Source organism: Amblyraja radiata, chromosome 1, assembly GCF_010909765.2.
Source record: "Amblyraja radiata isolate CabotCenter1 chromosome 1, sAmbRad1.1.pri, whole genome shotgun sequence".
Lineage (NCBI taxonomy): Eukaryota > Metazoa > Chordata > Chondrichthyes > Rajiformes > Rajidae > Amblyraja > Amblyraja radiata.
In genome coordinates this window covers 158,533,328-158,560,194 of record NC_045956.1, presented here as the reverse complement: position 1 = coordinate 158,560,194, position 26,867 = coordinate 158,533,328, and the positions used below count along the sequence as shown (strand labels likewise).

The 26,867-nt window shown below is 41.9% G+C and overlaps 1 protein-coding gene across 1 annotated transcript in view; it reads left to right on the top strand.

The window, feature by feature from the left end:
* The first annotated feature begins 3,227 nt into the window (after window positions 1-3,227).
* The window catches only part of me2 (malic enzyme 2), a 69,482-nt gene continuing 45,842 nt past the window's right edge, over window positions 3,228-26,867 (top strand). Inside the window, exons 1-3 of the mRNA XM_033033515.1 lie at window positions 3,228-3,303; window positions 20,727-20,849; window positions 24,947-25,080. Coding sequence (XP_032889406.1) covers window positions 20,742-20,849; window positions 24,947-25,080 — 242 coding nt within the window. The 5' untranslated portion in view covers window positions 3,228-3,303; window positions 20,727-20,741. The remainder of the gene's footprint in view (window positions 3,304-20,726; window positions 20,850-24,946; window positions 25,081-26,867) is intronic.

The window sequence follows — 26,867 nt, the reverse complement described above, 5'->3', positions numbered from 1 at the left end:
TGATGCCACCACAGGTACGACCTTCGCAGACGATGACTCAAACAGCACAGGCTCTGCAGGGGATTTCTCAACAGGTGGGTTTACCATCAGCACCATTGGCGGCTCCTTCACTGGTGTAGAAACCAATTCACAGTCTGCTGTTATATGCCCATTGTTTAAGTAAGCATTCCCATCTTCTGTCCACACGTCGTCCGGGTCATCTGTAACATTGTATAGAACTTGCTGCGATGGCACCAGTTCGTTCACCGGTAGTATATGTCTCCGATTCCGTCTGCAAAGACCCCTTTCCGGAGTAAGAGCCTACCAGGACCAAGTATTGATTACTGTGCCACTGTGGACCACGGCACATGTGGCCACGGCACTATGGACCACGGCACTGTGCCACGGATTGATGATCGACGTGAGTGTATGCAGTGGTGTAGTCCTGTCTCCAACTGTGCGTGGGTTCGAATCCCACTTCTGACACCATGTATGAAGTACTGATAACACTGAGTCGTTTAACTTCATAATAAGTATTTTAATAACATCACATGGAGACAGCATTACATAAACTGTTGTAGGCTCTGAGTCCTAGATCAAACTGAGAACTGCTAGTCACACACCAACAGATGGTATAGTGGAAACCCGAACTGGATTACGGATCAGGTGAACAACAGCAAAGCCAGACATGGATCAAATTAGCAATAGTGATGGATCTACACTAAATACAATTTCAACACCGATTTTCCAGCAACTGATGGTCCGCCCACCTCGATAATTCGGACAAAATTACGAATGATCAGTTGAAATGCCCTGAGCAGCCACAAATAGCATTGTGAGTGGCAAGCGCCCTTTCCGGACATGTCGCTCTGTCGTGAGAATCAAATATACTCTCAATCTTCTCTTCTAATTATTTTGCAAAGACAATACAGCAAACCCTTTTTTTAAAAATGATCTCCTTATAACAGATGTCGGATATAGTGGACAGACCTGCCGACACATCCCCGGCTCTCAATGGCTCCTCAGCCATTTATTGCCCCGACATCTGACCTTACGCAGGCCGAGGTCAGGTTGGGCCGAGGACGAGGTCGCGTCGGAGCTTCGAGGTCAGGCCGAAGAAGACAAGGTTGTGCCAAGGACGAGGTTGTGTTGGAGCCTCGAAGTCGGGTCGAAGCCTTGAACGGAATCGGGCCGAGTTGGACAGGCCCCGTCGTCGAGAACAAAGGGGGACCCGGCATAGGGGGATAGTCACTGAGATCAAAGATGGACCCGGTGTAAGGGTTAGGGGGCTGTCGGCACCCGACATGGGGGTGCCGCCGAGAATTAAGGTGGACCCGGTGGGGGAATGAAGAAGGAATGAGTACTCTTTGTAACTTTGTCGGTGCCTTTGTGGCGATTCTTTTGTGTACATTGTAGGTATGTTGCAAAGCGTACCTGAAGCGTCGCTGAAAATCTGTCGCTGCGGGTGTGCGCGATTTTGGCGCCGTTTAGAGGGGGGCGGGTTTAAAACGCGATTTTCTCTAGCCTGTTCAAATCGAAGATGTTCAGCCTAGTTAATTATTAACGAAAAATCGCTGGAAGACCCCGTCGCAAAAGCTATTATTAGTTTTAAAGGCCTCGTAAAATAGTTATAGTAGTTTAAAAATCAATCTCTAAACCCGCGACCACCAGCAACCGCAGGGTCTCATAAAGCAAATAATTGAAGGTATGCTGTATATTTTTACATTAAAAAGGGCTTCTAAAGATCCCTTTATACAAAGTTTAATATTGCGAGTAGCTCATTTTGGGCCCATTATATCCCGCAGTATTTTTCTGGGCATTTGGGGCACAAATCTACCGCAATGTGAACGTTCTAAACCAGCGCGTTCACAGGATCCCACTAGAAAGCTGATTTAAATGGGCATTTATTTACAGCAATTGAACACTAAATTCCTTCCATTTGGTCTATAAATTAATGTAAATGAGATTTAAAAATCACGTTTTATTGTGAATTATTTGTGAATATTATTTGGACATTTAGGCTATTTAAAAATGTTAATCATTTATTAAGAAATGGATAGATGTTTAGATCTAGTAATTGAAGTCTGAAATTAGCTACAATTAGGTAACTAACTAATTATATGCTTTAATTTCAGGTCATCCAAGTAAGATTATTTTATATTTGTTTCAGAATGCTTCAATCTATGATAACTGAAAATTTCATTCAGTTCTCTTAATTTTTAAGAAAGTTATGGGCTTTTGACTGTTCACGATCACAGCTTTTTTGTTATGTCCATAGAAAATCAATAGGGAACAAGATGCTCATTTCCCAGTATGAAAATGGCCATAACTTTTTAAATACTTGAGATATGAAAGTGAATTAGGTGTCAAATTAACCTTATTTTTATGCTTTATCTGATGGGATAAATTGCAGACTTGATTTTTTAAATCTCAAAATTTTGTAACATTGCTATACATTGTATGCAAAAACAAAGAATTTAATTGCACCTAAACTAGGTACAAGTGACAGGTACCTGGTGAAATCCCAGGTAGTCATAAAATGAAAGCTCAAACTCAACAGAGACTGCACTGGTGGTCCAGATTGAATCTGGTTGCTGGAGCTGCAAGGCAGCAGTACTACCTGCATTATGACTAACAGCATGGAAGCAGACCCTTTGGCCCAGCTTGTCCATGTCGACCATGTTGGGACTCTGGGCTAACTTGCATTTGGCCATAAACTCTTCCTAACCAGTTATCTGTCAAAATGTCTTTTTAGAGCTCCTCACCTGAATGCCTCTAACATTTGCCAACTCTTGCCTCAGCCCTTCTTCTCATCTCTCTGATGCTGCACCCGCTGAGTTTCTCCAGCATTTTTGTGTAACTGCAGATGAGATGCTGGTTTACGCCGAAGACAGACACAAAATGCTGGAGTGACTAAGAAAAGTGTTGAAGGCTTAGTTTTTCAGGCTTTATTTAAAGCAAAGATCCTACAGCGGCTCTGCTATAAGATCTATGATTTAAAGTCTTTTGATGAGATGCCACGTGGGTAGGATGGTTTAGAAAGTTAAGACACAAGGGGTATGAGGCAGCCACAAAATGCTGGAGTTTCGGGTCGAGACCCATTTCCAGACGGCAACCGATCAAAGCAGAACTTACATTGGAGCAGCTCAGTCGTCAATCAGCCCGGGTCGAGCTCTCCATTGATGGTCCGATGCCGCCCCCCCGCCCCCGCCCCGCCCCGCCCCCGTAACGGCTTCTTGGGTCACGGCGCGAGGAGACGGTGACTGTTGGTCGCGCGCATCTGGCGGGCTGAGGAGGAAGCGGGTGGACTGACGGACGGACCGGGTGAGTGATGCGGCCGGCGGCCGGCATTTGCCGCCCGGCAATGGCAGGCGCCAGTCGCTGAGGTCGAGTGAGTGAGGGAGGAAGGGGGAGCAGCATGAAATTAAATGACTCAGACCCGGAATAAGGTCGATCGTGTGATTCCGAGCTCTGTGCATTCATGTTGCCCGATGTGTAAAAATGAGCCGGTGCAGGATGCAGTTTACCGTTAATTGTGTAGCTCCTTATTTTGGAGGATTTTGTTTTGATACAAACTTTTAACAGATTAATGAGAAATCCAATCGCTCATCCCGGGATAATTTATTTTAATAATTTGCATTTTATTTTGTGTCCCTTAACTTGGATGTTCGGTATTATAACAATATAAAAACATTTGTGATATCCATCCCATTTTGTTTTTAACTGCGATAACAAGATTTCTAACGTTGGTGAATAGGTAGATATTTTTTTAACAATTCTCAAAACCGAAAAGAACAGGACATTGAAACTGCAAAATAAAAGTAAGATTTTGACGTACAATTACTTTCACAACTGCACAATGTCCTAAATAAGTCAATTTTTAAAAATCAGAATCATACAGCATGGAAACATTTCCTTTAGCCTGCCCAGTCTATGAAAACTAAGATGTCCCATATAAGCTAGTCTAATTTGCCCCTTTTAGCCGATATCCTATTCTATCCATGTGCCTGTTCAAATGTATTTTATATGTTACTCTGGCAGCTTGGTCCATATATATACCCATGCCCTCTGAGTGAAAAAGTTGTGCTTGAAGATTCCTACTTTTTAACCTATGCCCTCTAGTTATTGATTCCCTGACTCGGGTGGGAGGGGAGGAGGTGGGAGGGTTGTGGAGGGGAGTCGGAAGATGGGGCTGGGAGGGGATGGAGTGGAGATGGGAGGGGTTGGGGAGGGAGGGTACTGTATCCGATGTGCACGGTGTGGACTCTTATACATCCGTGAGACCAAATGTAGACTGGGTGATTGTTTCGCTGAACATCTTCTGCTCAGTTTGCCTGGACCTACCTGAGCTCCCAGTTGCCAACCTTTTTATTTCCCCATGTCATTCCCACGCTGACCTGTCTGTCATGGGCCTCCTCCATTGTCAGAGTGAGGCCAAATGCAAATTGGAGGTATAGCACCTCATTTCCCTTGGGCTGCTTGCAACAGCGGTATGAGTATTGATTTCTCTAACTTCAAGTAACCCTTGCATTCCCCTCTCTCTCCCCATCCCTCCCCCACCCAAGTCGTACTAGCCTCAAAGTCGTCTTGTTGAGTCTCATTGTCGTTTTTATCTAGCCCACAGCTAACAATGGCCTTTCCTTTGTGATCGTTACTTTTTTGCATATCTTTCATTCATTTGTTCTATATCTCTCCAGATCACTGTCTATATTTCTTGTTTCCCTTTTCCCTGACTCTCAGTTTGAAGATGGGTCTTGACCCTAAACGCCACCTATTTGTTATCTCCAGAGGTGCTTTCTGACCCGCTGAGTAATTCCAGCTTTTTGTGTCTATCTTCGGTTGAAACCAGCATCTACAGTTCCTTCCTACACATTTCATGAGACACTAGAGGAGTCTTCATTTAATAAAAAGGAACCTCAGATGGTGGATTATAACTAAATTAACTGCAAAATTAAGATACAATATGTTGGAGTAACTCAGCGGGTCAGGCAGCAATTCTGGATAAAACAGATAGGTGACGTTTCGGGTCAGGAACCTTCAGGTCTGAAGAAAGATCCCAAATCGAAATGTCACCTATCCAGTTTCTCTGGAGATGCTGGGTTACTCCACCATTTTGTCAATCTTCATTTAATGTCTCCTTTGAAAGACTGCATCTTCAACAATGCAGTACTGCTTCATTGGTACAGTGGAATGTCAGTGTATATTTTTATGCCTACGATAATGTAGTACTGGATAGTTAGCACTTAGCATACATGGTGACTTTGTGTCATTAGAATTTTCTTGCATTTAAAATAAACTTATCAATGTGCACGTGACATGGATCAACGGGATTTTCGTCTTGTGTTAGCACTATTTCTATGCTGTTGTAAATGTGAAACTGCACTTCAGCCAGTTTTGTTATGAATCAGTCTTCCCAAAATGTTAGTCATCGTGAATACTCTTTGATAGTTTGCAGAAGGACTTTGTTATCAGGTTATAAAGATATGCAGTTTATCTAAAAGCACCAGTATTTTTTAAACTTTTTCCTTGATGAAGTATCATAAAAAATGGATGCAGTGGAAGACACAAAGAAGTTCATAATCACGATCCATACGTACTGCAAATATGAAAGTTTAAGATTTTGGGCTGCCTAAATTATTATTGTACCAGGCTAATTAATCTTCCCAAAATGTTGATATTTCCCTCTTTTATAAGCTAACGGTTTGATTATTCTATTTTCTTAATTAATGTTTGAGTGATGGGGCAAGAGCGAAATACTTCAGAGTTGGTAAGATTTGTGGAATAGTTTAGATTCAAGACGAAACAACTTGCAGGCGATCCCTCTCATTATGGGAGTGTTGAATTCCTTCTCTGTAATGTGAAGCTGCTTCATCTCTGCATGCATCAAGAACCATGAGTTTAAAAAATGATGAATACAGGTGAGTTGTTTGATAGGTAGATGGTTGGACTTATTTTCACACAAGTCAAGAGCAAATTTTATATCTCAATTTTTCAAACCTTCCAATCTAGAGCATTGCTTAACCTGACTTTTTTTTAAAAACCTTTATTGACGCTTACTGTTTATCTGCAAGGCATACTGAATTTAATTACAACAGAAAATGAGATAAGGGTGAGCAATTTATACAGATTAGAACATCATCGCATTTTGTAGCTCTTATCTTTAATTGCAGCTGCTTCTATTAAAAGCAGCATGTTCCCACAACATTTTTCAAACATCCAACTACTTTGTTTTATTTGACTTTAGTCGTAACAAGTTGTGACTCGTGTGTTGTGGGTTATGATTATTGTCAGATACCTTTGTCCTAAGCTTGTATGCAAATATCATTCCGATGTATAGTGTAGAAATAAGGAACTGAAGATGATAATGTACAAAGAAAAGACATAAAGTGCTGAATTAACTTAGTGGGTCTGCTAGCATCTCTGGCCAGGTGAGTCCAGGTCTCTTGCCTTATTTCTCCCCTATCCTTCTCCTTACACTACAGTCCATCCTCTGGATTAACAATTCACAACTTTTCAATTGCTATCTCACACCTTTTGTCTTTTCATCTCCTGCCTTTGTCCAACCATCTACCTATCAAACAACTCACCTGTATTCATCTAGCATTTAACAGGCTTTGTTCTGCCCATCCTCTCTTCTGGCGTTCCTTTCCGTCCTCCTACGACAAACAGCTTGAAGTAGGGTTCCAACCTGAAAGCGAACTGCAGTGGGTCCAGGTTTTTGTCGAGGTACGAGTTGATTTGCGCCAAGATCAGCCTCTCAAAGCACTTAATCACCCCAGACGTTAGTGCCACTGGTCGAACGTCATTGAGGCACGTCACCTTGCTCTTCTTGGGCACTGGTATTATTGATGCCCTTTTAAAGCAGGTGGAAACCTCAGACCTCAGAAATGAGAGGTTGAAAATGTCCGTAAAAACTCCAGCAAGTTGATCCGCACAGGTTTTCAGAACACGACCGGTATATCATCAGGTCCAGGCACTTTCCGAGGGTTCACCCCTCTGAAGGATTTTCTGACGTCAACCTCTGTGACTGTGACCGAAATACTATCACGGCGAATGGGGACTCTGGAAGACACATCAGTATTCTCCCTATCAAAGCGTGCGTAGAACGCATTGAGTTTGTCAGGGAGTGATGCTTTGCTGACATTTGAGCTGCCTCCTGATTTCGCCTTGTAGGAATTGATGGCATTCAAGCCCCACCACAGTTGCCGAACATCCGTCTCATCCTCCAGCTTGGAGCAAAAGTCCCTTTTGGACTTTTTGATGGCCTTACCAAGGTCATATCTGAACTTCTTGTAGACCTCTGTATCTTCGGACATGAATGCCCGGTGTCTGGTCTTCAGAAGAGTGTGGATCTCATAGTTCATCCAAGGCTTCTGATTGGGAAACACTCGGAAGGTTTTTGTTGGGATGCAGTCCTCCACACATTTCTTAATGAAGTCTGTAACGACTGTGGCGTATTCATTCAAGTCCGTTGCTGAGTCCCCGAACATTGCCCAGTCTACAGACTCCAACAGTCTTGGATTTGTTCCTCAGCTCCCCCGTCCTCACCTCAGGGGGTGCGCTCTTCAATTGCTGCCTGTAGACAGGAAGAAGCAGCACCACGGTATGGACGGATTTATCAAAGTGAGGGCGAGGGATAGAACGATAGGCATCCTTAATGGTGTAGCAGTGGTCGAGGGTGTTTGAAGAGGAACTGTTGCTGCATCTCTTGCAGTTTTGTGTTCTTAACGTAGTTAAAACAGCTGAAGGGACTTTACAGAATCAAATCCAAAATGTTGACACTGCTACCTGAGAAGATGTGCATGAATTGAAGATTTTAAAGAACATCTTGAGGATAGAAAGAGTATTCACAGTGTCCTCCATAATGTTTGGGACAAAGACCCGTCATTTATTTATTTGCCTCTGTATTCCATAATTTGAGATTTGTAATAGAAAAAAATCACATGTGGCTAAAATGCATGACCGGTATATGATTTTATGCACACTATCAGATTTTAATAAAGGCCATTTTTATACATATTGGCTTCACCATGTAGAAATTACAGCAGTGTTTATATATAGTCCCCCCCCCCCCCCCCCCCCCCCCCCCATTTCAGGACACCATTATGTTTTGGACACATGGCTTCACGGGTGTTTGTAATTGCTCAAGTATGTTTAATTGCCTCCTTACGAAAGCTCTCAGCACCGAGTCTTTCCTCCAGTCTTTCCATCACCTTTGGAAACTTTTATTGCTGTTTATCAACATGAGGACCAAAGTTGTGCCAATGAAAGTCAAAGAAGCCTTTATGAGACTGAAAAACAAGAATTAAACTGTTGGAGACATCAGCCAAACCTTAGGCTTACCAAAATCAACTGTTTGGAACATTATTAAGAAGAAAGAGAGCACTGGTGAGCTTACTAATCGCAAAGGGACTGGCAGGCCAAGGAAGACCTCCACAGCTGATGACAGAAGAATTCTCTCTATGATAAAGAAAAATCCCCAAACACCAGTCCGAAAGGTCAGAAGCACTCTTCAGGAGTCAGGTGTGGAATTGTCAATGACCACTATCCGCAGAAGACTTCATGAACCGAAATACAGAGGCTACACTGCAAGATGCAAACCACTGGTTAGCCTCAAAAATAGGATGGTCAGGTTACAGTTTGCCAAGAAGTACTTAAAAAAGCAACCACAGTTCTGGGAAAAGGTCTTGTGGTCAGATGAGATGAAGATTAACATATCAGAGTGATGGCAAGAGCAAAGTATAATAATAATAATAATACATTTTATTTGTGGGTGCCTTTCAAAAGTCTCAAGGACACCTTACAGAAAATTAACAAGAGTAAAAAAACATATAATCGGAATAAAATAAATAATAAAGACATCACCAATACACAAATTAAAGACAGAATTCGATCCAAAGACAAAAATCAAAAACACAATGTGAAGAGAGAGCAGCGGCAGCCAAACCGCGCCAGCGTACACTCTCCCTTCCGACAGCCATCTTGGACACAAACTAAAATATTTACTTACACACAAATCATCCCCCCCACAATGGTTACCACTGTGGGGGAAGGCACAATGTCCAGTCCCCATCCCCAGTTCTCCCAAAGTCAGGCCTATTGAGGCCTCTGCTATTGCCTCTACGGAGGCCCGATGTTCCTGGCCGTTCTGGCCGGGTGCTATTGCCCCGGCGTCGGGAGAGTCCTCTCAGCGGCTGGGCCACCTGGAACGGCCGCTTCCTAACCGGAGACCGTGGCTTCCGAAGCCGACAAGGCCGCGCCGGTTTGGAGCTCCCAGGCTCCCGATGTTGAAGTCGGCGCCGCCTGCTCCGCTCCGCAGACCTGCAGCCCGGAGGTGATGAACTCGGCGGTCACAGCTCACTGGAGCTCCAGCGTGTCGATCCAGCATGGCGACCCAGGCAAGGCATCGCCCGCTCCGCGATAGCGCTCCAGCGCTGTGCCGCCACCGAAGCCGAGGTGCTGGGCGGTCCACGCCCGCTGGTAGGCCACGAGGATGGGTCAACGGGGCAGCCCGGAGAAAAAGCTGCCTCACCGACCAGGTAGGGACCTAGAAATATAGTTACCCCCTTCCCCCCACATTAAAAATTCTATTTCTCCAACAAACAAAGCACAGGGCTCACTAAAACTACAAAAAAAAGTGAATTAAACGGACGGCTGCTGGTTAGCAGCCGTTCCCCAAGATGGATGAGAGAAGGAATTCCCAAGATCCAAAAGCACCTCATCTGTGAAATACGGTGGTGGGGGTGTTATGGCCTGGCATGTATGGCTGCTGAAGGCACTGGCTCACCTATCTTCATTGATGATACAACGGCTGATGGTAGTAGCATAATGAATTCTGAAGTGTATAGACACATCCTATCTGATCAAGTTCAAGCAAATGCCTCAAAACTCATTTTGAGGCATTGGGGGGGGGGGGGGGGGGGGGACTATGTATAAACACTGCTGAAACCAAAATGTATAAAAATGGCCTTTATTAAAATCTGACAATGTGCACTTTAACCACATGTGATTTTTTTTTCTCTATTATAAATCTCAAATTGTGGAGTACAGAGGCAAATAAAGAAATGATGGGTGTTTGTCCCAAACATTATAGAGGCCACTGTATCTTGGGAGAGAACTTGATCTTTGAGCTCTGCAGCCAATAGTAGTACAAATGAATAAGTGTGTGCATGAGGGCAGAGATTAAAATAAAACACATCTTGGGAGGTTATTGTGCTGCTGGAGAATGTTAGAGATGGGGATTTGAAAATAATTTGCAATTGTCCACACTGAATTCCAGTTAAGCAAGAGGAGTATGAATGGGCCTTGTTGTGAATTAGGGCATGGAGAGCAGATTTTTGAATACCTTCCAGTATGAGAATAATGAGCAAAGCCAGCCGCATGGCATTGTCAAGTCCAAAAGGAACAAAGAGAACTAGGCAAGGAAGGAGAAAGGTGATTATGGAGGTGGAATCGGAAATGACATGGGATAAGAGTTTTTTATCACACCACAATTGTGAACAATCTGGATCAATTTTGGACAGATTACCAGGCAGAGCGATGGAGTTGGTGGCTTTGAACAGAGTTGTGATGGGAGAACCATTATTCCGTTCCTGGGATTCAGTTAGCTTAGCTCTTTTTAAAAGTTCACCCTTTCAACGATTGTGTTACTCATTTTTCTCTTCTGTTTCTTTTTTATTACACATAAACAAAACCTGCAAGAGCATGAATATACAGATGGAGATATCATACACGAATGTTTAAAAACAATTTTAATAAAAACCATTTTATATAACACAAAGGTTGGAACCTCCGGAGACATGAAAATTGATTGTCACCCAATACTTAACCCATGAATCAAAGATCCAACGTACTGGTGCTATTACAAAAATTTAGAGTCATGGTCATACACTGTGGGAAAAGGATCTTCGGCTGACTGTGCCTGAGATGACCACTGAGCACCCATTACTTTTCATTTTAATGGAGAGGAAAGTTAAGTGTCAATGTTGCGCTAGAAGATGGCATAAAGAAATATCAGAAAATGCTGGGGGAAAAACTTAGCACATCAAAGCCAGCCTCCCGCCCACCTTCGATCCACACCAGTTTGCCTATAGAGCAAATAGGTCCACTGAGGATGCCATCGCCACTGCTCTTCACACTGCACTGACCCACCTCGAACACCAGGGGAGCTATGTGAGGATGTTTTTCATTGACTTTAGCTCCGCCTTCAATACCATCATCCCCAGCAGACTGGTCACCAAACTCATGGATTTAGGACTCTCCCAACCCATCTGCCTCTGGATCAAGGACTTTCTGTCTAACCGCCCCCAGACCATCAGACTGGGCCATCACCTCTCCACCCCCATCACACTCAGCACCGGCTCCCCACAGGGCTGTGTGTTGAGCCCCCTCCTCTACGCCCTCTACACCCACGATTGTGCCCCCGCCAACTCCACCAACACCATCGTCAAGTTTGCGGACGACACGACTGTGGTTGGAGGTATCTCAGGAGGAGATGAGACAGCCTACAGGGAGGAAGTCCAAAGACTGGCAGCGTGGTGTTCAGACAACAACCTCATCCTAAACACCACAAAAACAAAGGAAATTATCATAGACTTCCGTAAGAACAGTGCAGCCCCCAAACCCCTATTCATCAATGGGGACTGTGTGGAAAGGGTCTCAGACTTCAGATTCCTGGGCACACAAATTACGGAGGATCTCTCCTGGACTACAAACACTGATGAAGCCGAATAAAATTACAAAAATAAGAAAATATTAAAATTGGCTTCTGGGCTAGCTTACAGCTTATATTTAGTGTCAAATTAGGCTTGCCTCAGGTTGCAGTGTGTGGGATAATAAATACCATAACATTGTCTCCCAAGTGAGGAAGTGACAGAGAAAGAAACAGCTAGTCACATCTTTGAAGTAAGATGCCGTAAACCAAATGACCAATGTTTATGGGGGAGGAGGCGATAAAGGAAGAGAGAAACAGCTAGTCACATCTTTGAAGTAAGATGCCGTAAACCAAATGGCCAATGTTATCTTGTACCATGTGACAAAAGGCCTTTGATGTGATGCATTCTGTGGAAATCTTTTCCTGTACCTCTGACCATGACTAATGTCTGTGGAATGTGCTAAGGGGACAAAAAAAAACCTATTTAAGGCAATGTAATTCTGTTGTTCAGAGAAGGTGGCTGAGCACAGTTAAGTGTCTACATTGGTCACTTGACTGCAGTTCTCCCTCCTTTCCATCGGCCGATAATAAGTAAAGTTTTGAACTGGTCTACCAAACAGTTTGTGTGGTGTCTGTTTATTAAGAAGCGAACCTGTTTAGTTGTTAAGAAAAGTAGCTTTTTCAACACCACCACAGCAGTCAAGAAGGCCCAGCAGCGACTCAGGAAAAACAACCTGGAGGAGAAGCTGCTGGTGTTCTTCTACCGCTGCTCCATCGAGAGTGTGCTGGCGTACTGTATAACCACATGGTATGCCAGCTGCTCTGCAGCGGACAGGAGAGCCCTTCAAAGGGTCATCAACACCGCACAAAAAATCACTGGCTGCCCACTGCCCTCCCTGAAGGACATCTTCAGCTCTCGCTGCCTTGGCAGGGCAGCCAACATCCTGAAGGACCCTTCCCACCCTGGACACAACCTGTTCCACCCGCTGCCCTCTGGCAGACGGTACAGGTCTTTCAAAACTCGCACAAACAGACTCAGAGACAGCTTCTACCCCATAGCCATACGTGAACTTAACAATGCAAAATAAGAAATAACACTCACATTCAACTGAATGCTTCTACCTCAGCTGCTATTGTTATTTATCTGTAATTTTTTTTTTACATGTATATATTTTTACCTTTTCTTATATATTTAAAATTGCTCTTGTGAATCGCACCGTGGGATTGACTTTTAAATTTTGTTGTACCATGTGCAATGACAATAAAGAGATTTATTCATTCATTTATGAAGTTCGAGCGAAGTCCGCGGGAAGTTTGCGCGTGACGTACGGCGTCGAGGCGGTGCGTATGGTGCCGAGGCAGCTGCGGGCCGGTAGGCCGTTGCCGCGCGAAATTTTTGAACACGGTCAGTTTTTCGGAGCCCTGCATGATGTCAGGACCAGCTCCGCACAACTCCATACGGCCCCGGCGATCGAAATGGGACCGGCCCCGCGAGGCCGTACGGCTCAAGTGACCACGTTAGGTCACGCTTGCCGCATGGAGTCGCATGCTCGTGGGACAGGCCCTTTAATGTTTGCGTTTGAAAATCGTTCATCAAAACAGATTAAATTGTTTTCAATCTGAAGTGATATAGAAACATAGAAATTAGTTGCAGGAGTAGGCCATTCGGCCCTTCGAGCCTGCACCGCCATTCAATATGATCATGGCTGATCATCCAACTCAGTATCCCGTACCTGCCTTCTCTCCATATCCTCTGATCCCCTTAGCCACAAGGGCCACATCTAACTCCCTCTTAAAAATAGCCAATGAACTGGCCTCAACTACCCTCTGGCAGAGAGTTCCAGAGATTCACCACTCTCTGTGTGAAAAAAGTTCTTCTCATCTCATTATCCTTAAGCTGTGACCCCTTGTCCTGGACTTCCCCAACATCGGGAGCAATCTTCCTGCATCTAGCCTGTCCAACCCCTTAAGAATTTTATAAGTTTCTATAAGATCCCCTCTCAATCTCCTAAATTCTAGAGAGTATAAACCAAGTCTATCCAGTCTTTCTTCATAAGACAGTCCTGACATCCCAGGAATCAGTCTGGTGAACCTTCTCTGCACTCCCTCTATGGCAATAATGTCCTTCCTCAGATTTGGAGACCAAAACTGTACGCAACACTCCAAGTGTGGTCTCACCAAGACCCTGTACAACTGCAGTAGAACCTCCCTGCTCCTATACTCAAATCCTTTTGCTATGAAAGCTAACATACCATTCGCTTTCTTCACTGCCTGCTGCACCTGCATGCCCACTTTCAATGACTGGTGTACCATGACACCCAGGTCTCGTTGCATCTCCCCTTTTCCTAGTCGGCCACCATTTAGATAATAGTCTGCTTTCCTGTTTTTGCCACCAAAATGGATAACCTCACATTTATCCACATTATACTGCATCTGCCAAACATTTGCCCACTCAACCAGCCTATCCAAGTCACCTTGCAGTCTCCTAGCATCCTCCTCACAGCTAACACTGCCCCCCAGCTTAGTGTCATCCGCAAACCTGGAGATATTGCCTTCAATTCCCTCATCCAGATCATTAATATATATTGTAAATAGCTGGGGTCCCAGCACTGAGCCTTGCAGTACCCCACTAGTCACTGCCTGCCATTGTGAAAAGGACCCGTTTACTCCTACTCTTTGCTTCCTGTTTGCCAGCCAGTTCTCTATCCACATCAATACTGAACCCCCAATGCCATGTGCTTTAAGTTTGTATACTAATCTCTTATGTGGGACCTTGTCGAAAGCCTTCTGGAAGTCCAGATACACCACATCCACTGGTTCTCCCCTATCCACGCTACTAGTTACATCCTCGAAAAATTCTATAAGATTCGTCAGACATGATTTACCTTTTGTAAATCCATGCTGACTTTGTCCAATGATTTCACCACTTTCCAAATATGCTGCTATCCCATCTTTAATAACTGACTCTAGCAGTTTCCCCACTACCGATGTTAGACTAACTGGTCTGTAATTCCCCGTTTTCTCTCTCCCTCCCTTCTTAAAAAGTGGGGTTACGTTTGCTACCCGCCAATCCTCAGGAACTACTCCAGAATCTAAAGAGTTTTGAAAGATTATTACTAATGCATCCACTATTTCTGGAGCTACTTCCTTAAGTACTCTGGGATGCAGCCTATCTGGCCCTGGGGATTTATCGGCCTTTAATCCATTCAATTTACCCAACACCACTTACCGGCTAACCTGGATTTCACTCAATTCCTCCAACTCCTTTGACCCGCGGTCCCCTGCTATTTCCGGCAAATTATTTATGTCTTCCTTAGTGAAGACGGAACCAAAGTAGTTATTCAATTGGTCCGCCATATCCTTGTTCCCCATGATGAACTCACCTGTTTCTGACTGCAAGGGACCTACATTTGTTTTAACTAATCTCTTTCTTTTCACATATCTATAAAAACTTTTGCAGTCAGTTTTTATGTTCCCTGCCAGTTTTCTTTCATAATCTATTTTTCCTTTCCTAATTAAGCCCTTTGTCCTCCTCTGCTGGTCTCTGAATTTCTCCCAGTCCTCCGGTGTGCTGCTTTTTCTGGCTAATTTGTACGCATCATCCTTCGCTTTGATACTATCCCTGATTTCCCTTGTTATCCACGGATGCACTACCTTCCCTGATTTATTCTTTTGCCAAACTGGGATGAACAATTTTTGTAGTTCATCCATGCAGTCTTTAAATGTCTTCCATTGCATATCCACCGTCAACCCTTTTAGAATTAATTGCCAGTCAATCTTGGCCAATTCATGTCTCATACCCTCAAAGTAACCTTTCTTTAAGTTCAGAACCATTGTTTCTGAATTAACAATGTCACTCTCCATCCTAATGAAGAACTCAACCATATTATGGTCACTCTTGCCCAAGGGGGCACGTACAACAAGACTGCTAACTAACCCTTCCTCATTACTCAATACCCAGTCTAAAATAGCCTGCTCTCTCGTTGGTTCCTCTACATGTTGATTTAGATAACTATCCCGCATACATTCCAAGAAATCCTCTTCCTCAGCACCCCTGCCAATTTGATTCACCCAATCTATATGTAGATTGAAGTCACCCATTATAACGGTTTTGCCTTTGTCGCACGCATTTCTAATTTCCTGTTTGATACCATCTCCAACTTCACTACTACTGTTAGGTGGCCTATATTTTTCCAACATTTGCTATTTTTAATATACTTGTGTCCTCCAAGCATCAGTCAGCTTCTTGGCACAAATTCTGTACTTTGTCATGCCTGCATACATGATGATTTGCCAGAAACTCTTTTGCTATTATTTTTTTTTCTTGCAGTGCCTCCAATACATTTGTGTCTAAGAATTCAAAAAATGGTTCAAAGTTCACAGTGGGAGGCATGTTTTCTTGGGCATTTCATCAGCCATTGTATGCACTTATAGAAATTAGGCTATATTAGTGTCAGCATCTCTTAAACTAGTAAGACTATCCAAGTCTATTATCTTAAAATAATGGATTATGCAGAGATTGTCGAGTATGTTGAGAGTGCCTCTCCGGTACTTTGCTCTGATATTCCCCATTGAAAGTTATCAGCAGTACAGAGGAATCCATTGCTCTGCCATCTTTTGCCTTGAGATTAAACAATTTAATGATTGTGTTTCTTTCATCTTTTTAAATCCTGGAGGATTGTGATGAAAGAAATTAAAATTATACAGCCTGTTGAAAGTGAGCACTGGGATTGGTATATTTTGTATTTTAAAGGGAATGAGTGATTTAAGTGAATGTGAGTGAACTGTGATTGTGTGAGTGCATGTCAAACATTTAAAAATGGAGATAGACACAAAGCTGGAATAACTCAGCGGGACAGGCAGCATCTCTGGAGAGAAGGAATGGGTGACGTTTCGGGTTGAGAACCTTCTTCAGGGTCTCGACCCGAAATGTCACCCATTCCTTCTCTCCAGAGATGCTGCCTGTCCCGCTGAGTTATTCCAGCTTCTTCGGGGTCTTGACCCAAACATCACCCATTCCTTCTCTCCAGAGAAGCTGAGTTACTCCAGTATTTTGTGTCTACGGTTTAAACCAGCATCTGCAATTCTTTCTTACACATTTAAAAACTGGAACCTGCTGAGATCATTGACTGTTTCTTGTCATCTGATGGCCTATCTAGTTAATTGGTAGCCATCATTTTAGCCCTGGTAGCATCCAGCTAAGTTATTTTGCTTCCTGCTGATCAGAGAGATTTAGTTCCTTAAAGCCAATATTTATTTTTTCAAGATGCATGTATTTTCAGTCTAACCTAATTGTTACTCTGAAGAAACAAAATAAAACCAAAATCTATATTTAGAGGTAGATTTAGAAATTATTAATTTGTATTTCTGCTATTGAATTCTTTTGTTTGCCTTGATGGAAATAATTGTTATAAACTGTTCAATATTATAAGAACTGGCCACATCTCAATTAAGATTATCCTTTACTGTTGAGATGATTGGAGCTTTCACTGAGGTCATAGCCGCAGAATTAAAGAGCGCTCTTTTAGAAAGGAGGTGAGGAGGAACCTCTTTAGTCAGAGGGTAGTTAATCTGTGGAACACATTGCCACAGAGGGCTGTGGAGGCCAAGTCAGTAGATATGTTTAAGGCAGGGATTGACAAATTCTGGATCAGAATTGGTGTCAAGGGTTATGGGGAGAAGGCAGGTAAATGGGATTTGAAGACAGAAATCAGCCATGATTGAATGGCGTAGACTCGATGGGCTGAATGGCTTAATTCTACTCCTATAACTATAATCACCACTGGGTGGCGCCCGTAATGGCTTCCTCGCCAACAGTCTGTCTCGTCCCTTCTTTGTTTTTATTATTTTAAGTATGTCTTAAATGTATGTTTTAAAGTTTCTTGGTATGTTTTATGTGGGAGGGGGGGATCAGGGGGAACTTTTTTCAGCCACTTACCTCGACGGAGATGCAATTTTCTTTTTTCCCGTGTCACATCTCCTTCCACCCTTGCGGCCTACAACATAGAATGGTGCGACCTTTCCTGGAGACCGGCTTGGAGCTTCAAGGCTCGGACTTACCATCCTTTGCGATCCTTTGCCAAGGAAAGCCAGTGAAAGGGCTCCGACCACGGGGCATGTTGACTTTAACACTGTGAAGCCGCGGTCTCTGGTAAGAAGAGGCCGACTCGGGTGCTCCATGCTGCGGTGTGTTCCGATCCATCCCGACGCTGGAGTTTCCAGACGCGAGGGCTTGAACGTCAGCAGCGGCGAACTGCGGAGGGTTCAAAGGCCCCGACCACGGGTAAACAAAGGAGGAAGATGACTGAACTTTATTGCCTTCCATCACAGTGAGGAATGTGGATTCCACTGTGGTGGATGATTATGTTAAATTTTATTTTATGTGGCTTTGTATATTGTTGCTTTTTACTTAGTATGGGTGTATGGTAACTCAAATTTCACAGTACCTTAATTGGGTTAAGTGACAATAAACGTGAAATTGAACTTGTGGTATCAACAGCTCAAAGTTAACCCAATTATTCACAATACAATAAGAATTTGGAAACAAATAAAAGTATCCTTGAAATTAAATAATCTATCAGTACTAACCCCACTATTGAACAACCCCGCATTCAAACCATCTCTCATCGACAAAACATATCAACAATGGGATAGATTGGGGATTAGGAAAGTAGGGGATATGTATGAATTAGGAAAACTTATCATTTCAACATTTAAAATTAAAATTTAAACTGAAGGATAATCAATATTTTAAATATATACAGATATGTGACTTTATGAAGAAATATACACATAGATTTCAAACTATATTTTTAGACCCTTTAGAAGAAGCAATGAATATTAAGGCTGATTCACAAAAACTAATATCATACTTTTATAATAATATATTAAAAATAGAGAATTACCCTCAACAGAAGCACTAAGAGAAGATTGGGAACATGAGCTAATGATAAAGATCTCGAAGGATAGATGGGAAAAGTATCTGATGAACACACATAATTGTTCTATTAATGCAAGACATAATTTAATTCAATTCAAATTATTACATAGACTATTATTCAAAAACGAGGTTGAATAAATTTTATCCAAACATCTCTCCCAGATGCAATAAATGTTTGTTTCAAAATGCTAATATAACACATTCATTTGTAGGATGTACAAAGTTGAATAAATTTTGGAGCGATATATTTGATATATTTACAAAGCTTTTCAAGTCAAGAATAGAACCTAAAACGGAATGGATTATATTTGGAATAATAGTAGAAGATATCAATTTAAATAAAGACCAAAACGTTTTGGAAAAATACAGCCATACCAACTGTTAAAATATGGATTAGGAATATGATGGACATAGCACGCCATGAAGAAATGAGACTCCGACTAATAGATAAATATGACCAATTCTTAAGGAGTTGGTCTCCTTTCATCGACTTTTTGGAATCATGTGATGCAGCGGTATCGTAAAGATTGCTGATTTCAGTTCATGCCGTGGATAGATCTACATCTCCGAATAAAGATTTGAAAATTTCTCTTTTAAGGGGCCTTCTCTCCTATTTCTACTTTCCACTTTTTATTTTTTTTATATACACACTTCATGTTTTTCTATTCTCTACCATCTATTTTTCCTCTTTTTCCCCTTTCTATTGTTTTCTTTTTCTTGTCTTGCTTATTTCCTTCTCAAAACATAAAACTAGAGGTTGTACATAGAATGGATTACGGTATGACATAGTTGGCACTTAAAATTAGGTTCCACTGTACTGTTTTGTACTGTATTAACTTCTAATAAAATAAACAAAAAAAAACACACACAAAAAACAGCTCAAAGTTAAAATATTTCAAATATTCTCATTCTCAATATTAATTTTAGCATTATACATTTGGAATCACATCCTAAATAGTGGTTTTGGTGCACGAGTGGTGTGTGGGAGAGACTTGTGATGAATTGTGCAATGAATTTCAAACAAATTCAGCTGATTTCTAAGGACATATAGGAAGTGCACAGACAGATGTTATCTCTGCAGTTTTTCTTAAGCTACCAATTTGGCTTGAAGTCACTAATTTTTCCCTTTTGGATTGACACTGGGGGAGGGGGCTGCATGGGTAATAGAGGTTTATCCTTGCTGTCAATTTGAAACGCCTACATTGGTTTGCAAAGGTACTTAAAGATTGACAGCAAATCATTCATTTAAACCGCATTGAAGGCGAAGTTGCTTCTACAGAAGCTTGTTAATTATTGCAAAATGACAATGCTAAGTGGAATGAAATACTTTATTGTCACATGTGTCTAGGCACAGCAAAATTCTTTGCTGCATACCCAATGTATACAAATAGCAGCCACTTACGGCGCTGACAAAGTTCCAAAGACATTGAGACCGTGGCATCTCGATAAAGGCCTCCGTGATCCCCGTGATCACAGCCGCGGCCTGTCGGGAAGCCGTTCCAATCACCCTGTTATAGGAAAGATGCTATTCAGCTGGAAAGTGCAGAGATTTACAAGAATGCCCAAGATCCAAGGGCATGAGCTGTAGGGTGTGGTTGGGCAAGCTTGGCCTTTGTTCCTTGGATTGCAGGTTACTGTGGGGTGATCTGATAGAAGTGTATGATATCATGAGGGGAACGGATAGGTTGAATGTACAGAGTCTTTTTTTTGTCCAGGATAAGGACATCAAGAAGAAGAGGGCATGGGTTTAAAGTGATCGGAGAAAAAAATAATAGAAACCTGATGTATGGCAACTTTTTCCTACAGAAAGGGGTGGGTGGGTAAATGGAACGAACTGCTCAATGAAATAGTTGAGGCCAATACAATAACAACACTTAAGACATTTGGACAGGTACCTAGATACTGAATGGTTTACGGGGATATGGGCCAAACAAAGGCAAGTGAGGCTAGCTTTGATGGGGTATCTTGGTTGGCATGGAGGCATTGGGCTGAATGGCCTATTTCCGTGCTGTTTGACTCTGGCAGCGTATCGTTGGCTTGAAACCTTTTGAATGCACTTCCTAGAAGGCTCCAAACTATAAATTATACCAACTGTAGAATATAACAAACAATAATCGCTAAAATGATAAACATGCTTTTCTTTATTTCCTGCAGATTCAATATTGAAAGATGCTCTCTCGACTTAAATTGACTTTAAGGCCATGTGCCTACTCCTGTCGTTGCATGCACACGGTAGAGAAGGGCCGACCGTTGATGTTGAGTCCCAGAACAAATAAGGTAATTGGCTTCCTCTTTAACATAAAACAGCATAATATGTCTTAAAATATCACAGGGCCTCACAGAGTTGCCAAGTAGTACGGATTTTCTGTATTTTGCACGGAAATGTGATAAGAATACGGATGTACGGATTTGCTTTGTAAAGTACGGATTTTTTTTAAATCTGCCTGACTTCCTGTTTCATTTTGCTGCTTAAAAAATGCAAGGATATAAAAAGTCATACTGTAACTCTAAAAATTATAGCAGATTAAATCTTAGTATTTTAAATTTCAAGATCTGGATTATTTTTGTAAGCTTTGATCTGCCTGTCCCACTACAGGTTTAGACAGCGCTGTCAGTTTAGCGCGTGGGAAGTTAAACGAATAGCGCTATGGGTTCTAATTGTAGCGCTACCAGCTGGAGCGCTATAATTATTGCCTTTACACAGTGCTATGGGCTTTATACACAGCACTATGGCCACAGCGCTATGGGCTTTATACACAGCACTATGGCCACAGCGCTATGGGTCACAGACTGTTCGGGGAAGGAGAAGGGCAGAGGGAGGGGAGGGAGGGAAAGAGAGGAATGAGGGAGAGAGGGACACGGAGGCTTCCAAAATGGCTTCTACATCATCATCTGGTGCTAAAAGCAGGAAGCAGCCGTTCAAACAGAAGTATACAAAGAGATGGCAATTAAAGCACTGTCAAGTAAGGTAGCAAAGTTATCCATTCTTGTACTCTTACATGGGTATGATCGCACATTTAAAAAAAATATTTTTCAGCAAAATGGAACTGCGTAAAAATACTGATCTCCTCAGCAAAATACTGATTTTCAGGTACTAAAATACTGAAATGCTCTGACAAACCTTGGCGGCTCTGGCCTCATGCTTTCCAATGTCTACTGATGGGATTAGTAATTTGCTGTAATTATGGACAAACACTGGCAGAATTTGTAGAGAGAAGAACAGGTACTTTAGGTCAGTGACGCTTAATCAAAGCTGTTACTTTTGTATTTTCCAAAAACTATTAGAAGATCTTCATTTTAGTATAATCACTTAACATGTGTGTTAACTAAATTTGTATATCACCAATATACTCCCTGTGGAGGATTTTCATTGGGATTGGGTGAAGAGCAACATTGGAGGCTTGGGAGAGGTTAGGAAGTTTGATCAACGGTTTTATGGAGGAAATGAATACTTTAACTGAGAGGAAAGTAGAGAGTGAGTAGAGTGTGGGGTTTCAATGTCCATTGCAGAGGAGGAAGTGTGCACAATGAGTTTAGTCCAGGTTTTAAAGTGTAAATTTGGAGTTTCAGTACCAAATAAGCCATGTGCTCCTTTGTGCATATGTGTAATGGAGTGTAGTGTATGGAATGAATTCATGGTGGGTAGAAGGTAATATGTTATATTTAAATGGGGTTCATTAATAATCTGATACTTGAGGGGGCTTTGCAGAATGGTGAGCATAATGAGAAATATTGTGCTGTGCCCTCCATAATGTTAGGGACAAAGACCCATCATTTATTTATTTGCCTCTGTACTCCACAATTTGAGATTTGTAATAGCAAAAAATCACATGTGGTTAAAGTACACATTATCAAATTTTTATAAAGGCCATTTTTATACATATTGGTTTCACCATGTAGAAATGTCAGCAGTGTTTATACATAGACCCCCATTTCAGGGTACCATAACGTTTGGGACACAGCAATGTCATGTAAATGAAAGCAGTCATGTTTAGTATTTTGCTGCATATCCATTACATGGAATGACTGATTGAAGTCTGCGATTCATGGACATTACCAGTTGCTGGGTGTCTTCGCTGGTGATGCTCTGCCAGGCCTGTATTACAGCCATCTTTAGCTTATGCTTATTTGGGGGGCAAATGCCCTTCAGTTTTCTCTTCAGCATATAAAGGTCATGCTCAATTGGGTTCTGATCGGGTGATTGACTTGGCCACTCAAGAATTGAGCATTTTTTAGCTTTGAAAAACTCCTTTGTTGCTTTAACAGTATGTTTGGCATAATTTGTCATGCTGTAGAATGAACCGCTGGCTAATGAGTTACACTTCAAAATTCATTATGCTGCTACTATCAGCAGTTGTATCATCAATGACGATAAGTGAGCCAGTACCTTCAACAGCCATTCATGCCAAGGCCATAACAACCCCACCACCGTGTTTCACAGATGAGGTGGTATCTTGGTTCTTGGTTTCTTGGTCCTCCAAAATATTCCAAATGGAATTTAAATTGGAGGTGGTGGAGGGAGGGCTTAAGCCAGAAAGGGTTATTGGGAAGAAGGAGCTACTTTAAATTTAGTTGCATCTGGTTGGGTAACTATAGTTGGGTGGAGATTATTCCATGCTTTAATTGTGCAGGGGAAGAACGAATTGCGGTATACATCTGTCTTTGTAGCTGGGATCACAAATTGGATCGAATGCCCTCGTCTGCTCCTAATTAGTTTGGGTTTGGTGTAGTTCTTGTAGTCTATGTCGAGCTGACCATTTAACATTTTGTAAAAACAGGTCAAATGGTGAGCTTCACGTCTGTCTTGGAGAGGGTTCCACCCCAGAGAATTCAGAAGTTTGGCGACACTTGCTTCTCTCTCATAGGTGTTAGTAACAAATCGAGCTGCCTGTCTTTGGACACGTTCGATGGAAGAAATGCTTTGGATCTTGGGAATTCTTTCTCTCCTCCATACTTTGCTCTTGCCATCACTCTGAAATAAGTTAATCTTCGTCTCATCTGTCCACAAGACCTTTTTTTCCAGAACTGTGGTTGCTCTTTCAAGTACTTCTTGGCAAACTGTAACCTGGCCATCCTATTTTTGCAGCTAACCAGTGGTTTGCATCTTGCAGTGTAGCCTCTGTATTTCTCTTCATGAAGTCTTCTGCGGGCAGTGGTCGTTGACAAATCCACACCTGACTCCTGAAGAGTGTTTCTGATCTGTCGGACAGGTGTTTGGGGATTTTTCTTTATTATAGAGAGAATTCTTCTGTCATCAGCTGTGGACAATTCCTTGGCCTGCCAGTCCCTTTGCGATTAGTAAGCTCACCAGTGCTGTCTTTCTTCTTAATGAAGTTCCAAACAGTTGATTTTGTTAAGCCTAAGATATGGCTGATGTCTCTAATAGTTTTATTCTTGTTTCTCAGTCTCATAATGACTTATTTGACTTTCATTGGCACAACTTTGGTCGTCATGTTGATTAACAGCAATAGAAGTTTCCAAATGTGATGGAAAGACTAGGTGCTGAGAACGCTCTTGTACCTGCATTAAGGAGGCAATTAAACACACCTGAGCAATTACAAACGCCTGTGAAGCCATGTGTCCCAAACATTATGGTTGCCCTGAAATAGGGGGACTATGTATAAACACTGCTGTAATTTCTACATGGTGAAACCAAAATGTATAAAATTACCCTTTATTAAAATCTGACAATGTGCACTTTAACAACATGTGATTTTTTATTTTCCTATTAGAAATCTCAAATTGTGGAGTACAGAGGCAAATAAAGAAATTATGGGTCTTTGTCGCAAACATTATGGAGGGCACTGTATGTAGCCCTGAAAGTGACGTGATTAATTCTGAAAATACAAACAAAGCAAACGTCTGAGCTGTACATTAATAGTTTTGACCATAAATGAGCAAGAGATAATATTTAGGGTATTAATATATTTTTTTAATAGTATTAAAAACCCAGAATTCAGACTAACTAGCCCATTGAGATACAAGTTTGAATGTTGTGTGTGACTTGGAGGGGAGCTTATTGAATGGAAGCAATTGTCTGTATGCATCGTGTTCTTTCAGATGGTAAAGTGTGCAGGTTTGTGAGATGCTGTTGAAGTTATGGCAAGTTTCTTGATGCAGATTTGAGTCTAATCCATTGCCTCATTATCCCCTCTTGGAGCTGCAAATGATTTAATGGTGGTACCAATTAAGAGTTAAATGTTTCTCAAATAGATATAAAAATGAAGAATTATTTATTTTTGTTCACAGGTCATCACTCTGCACCAAGAATGTCGTATGTATGCATGCATACATATCATGCATCTGTGTAGAATGGTATGCCCTCTGCAATGCACTAACTGTCATTATTGAAACACTTGTCAATATATTTTTAGGGCATGGCATTCACATTAGAAGAACGACAAATTCTAGGCCTGCATGGGCTCCTGCCTCCTAAAATAGAAACACAAGATATTCAAGCAATGCGTTTTAAGAAGAATTTGGAAAGAATTCGAAGCCCTCTAACAAAGTAAGGAATAGTTAAATTATTGTGACCTATATGTTAGAAGTGGGGGGGTGGGGTTGGGGGGTGTTGGTTGGGGGGCTGGCTAGTGGACCGGCTAGTGGACCAGCAGATACCACAGTTATTTTTGTCTATAATTGTTTTAATTGGTATTAAATGTATAATCAAGTAAACTTGGGACGTACCATAATGGGATGAAACCGAACCAGTTGTATTGAGCTATTTTTTCATTTGTTGACATTTCTTGTGCTTCAGCAACTGAATCAGCAGTGGCTTAGAGCTTGACCCTCCCAAGTTCATGCAATGCGATCGGTTCTGCACAACTGTAGCTGAGCAACCAGAACTGCTCACAGTACTCCCAAGTGCTGTCTTACTACCATCTTGTTCGGTTGTCACATGATGACCCAACATGATGTACATTGATGAAGGCAAGGGTGCCAAATGCTGCCACCTTCACCTTGTCTATCTGTGCTGCCACTTTCACAGAGTTGTGTACTTGTACCCCTAGATCGCAATGTTCTGCAACAGGGGCCTTCCATTTACTCGTCGCAGGCTTCCTATGTGAAGCACAACCTTCCTCTACCACCATCTGATTCCTACACCCAAACCAATTTTGTATCCAAGCTACCATGTGATCTAAGATAGACACAAAAACCTGGAGTAACTCAGCGGGACAGGCAGCATCTGGAGAGAAGGAATGGGTGACGTTTCGGGTCGAGACCCTTCTTCAGAAGGTTAAACCAGCATCTGCAGTTCCTATGTGATCTAACCTGTCAATCCAGCTGACAATTCGGGACCTTGTCAAGGACCGTGCTAAAGGCCATGTCAACAATATCCATCGCATGACCATTATCAATCATCTTGGTCGCCTCTTCAAAAGAACTCAATCAAAAAGTCCTAATCAAACTTGTTTTTTCTGAACATGCTCACAATTACAGTTTCTGTGGTCTCTTTGCATATCCTCCAGTACTTAATGTTTCTAATGTGTATGATTTTAGTTTTTACAATTGTTGGAAATACTTGCCAGGATCATTTGACAGGCTGCATCTTCCTTGTAAGCAAATAGAGGTTGGGAGAAGGAAGTGAGAGGATGAAAGAACAAAAGAGGAGGGTTGGGTTTGGATGGAAATTAAAGAAAATTTGACCAAAAGAGATGTTGCAAGGCCATTTTATGAACAAAAGATAGATCTCTGGAAATCATTACTCTCTGGGAGAAGAAGAATTGCAGCAGCGTCTGCAATCTGAAAGTGAACATGTTCAATCAAGAGGTCTGAAGAAGGGTCTCGACCCGAAACGTCATCTATTCCTTCACTCCATAGATGCTGCCTCAACGGCTGAGTTTCTCCAGCATTTTTGTCTACATTCGATTTTTCCAGCAACTGCAGTTCTTTCTTAAACATGTTCAATCAAGAAGTTGTCAAGTATCTAGTTGAACGATTTCGGTTTGACATTTCTTTAACTAAGCTCGTAAGATCACTTCAATACCTAAATGCCGTCATTTTGCATTTCAATCGAAGCCTGAAATTATTTAAGTTCCTGTAAAAATCTAAACAATGCAAAAACAGAAATTTGTTTTTGTTTTGTCAATGGAAATATTCGATAAGATGTTGAATTTTTAAATTCAAGATTTATATATATTATGACAATTAATATCCATGTGCAGCTGACTCTCATAAGATTCTTATTGGGCAAAGAGAAAATGATTATATAATTAGAAAAATGGGGAAATAGATGCGGGAGTAGGCCTTTTGACCCTTTGGGCCAGCACTGCCATTCAATATGATCATGACTGA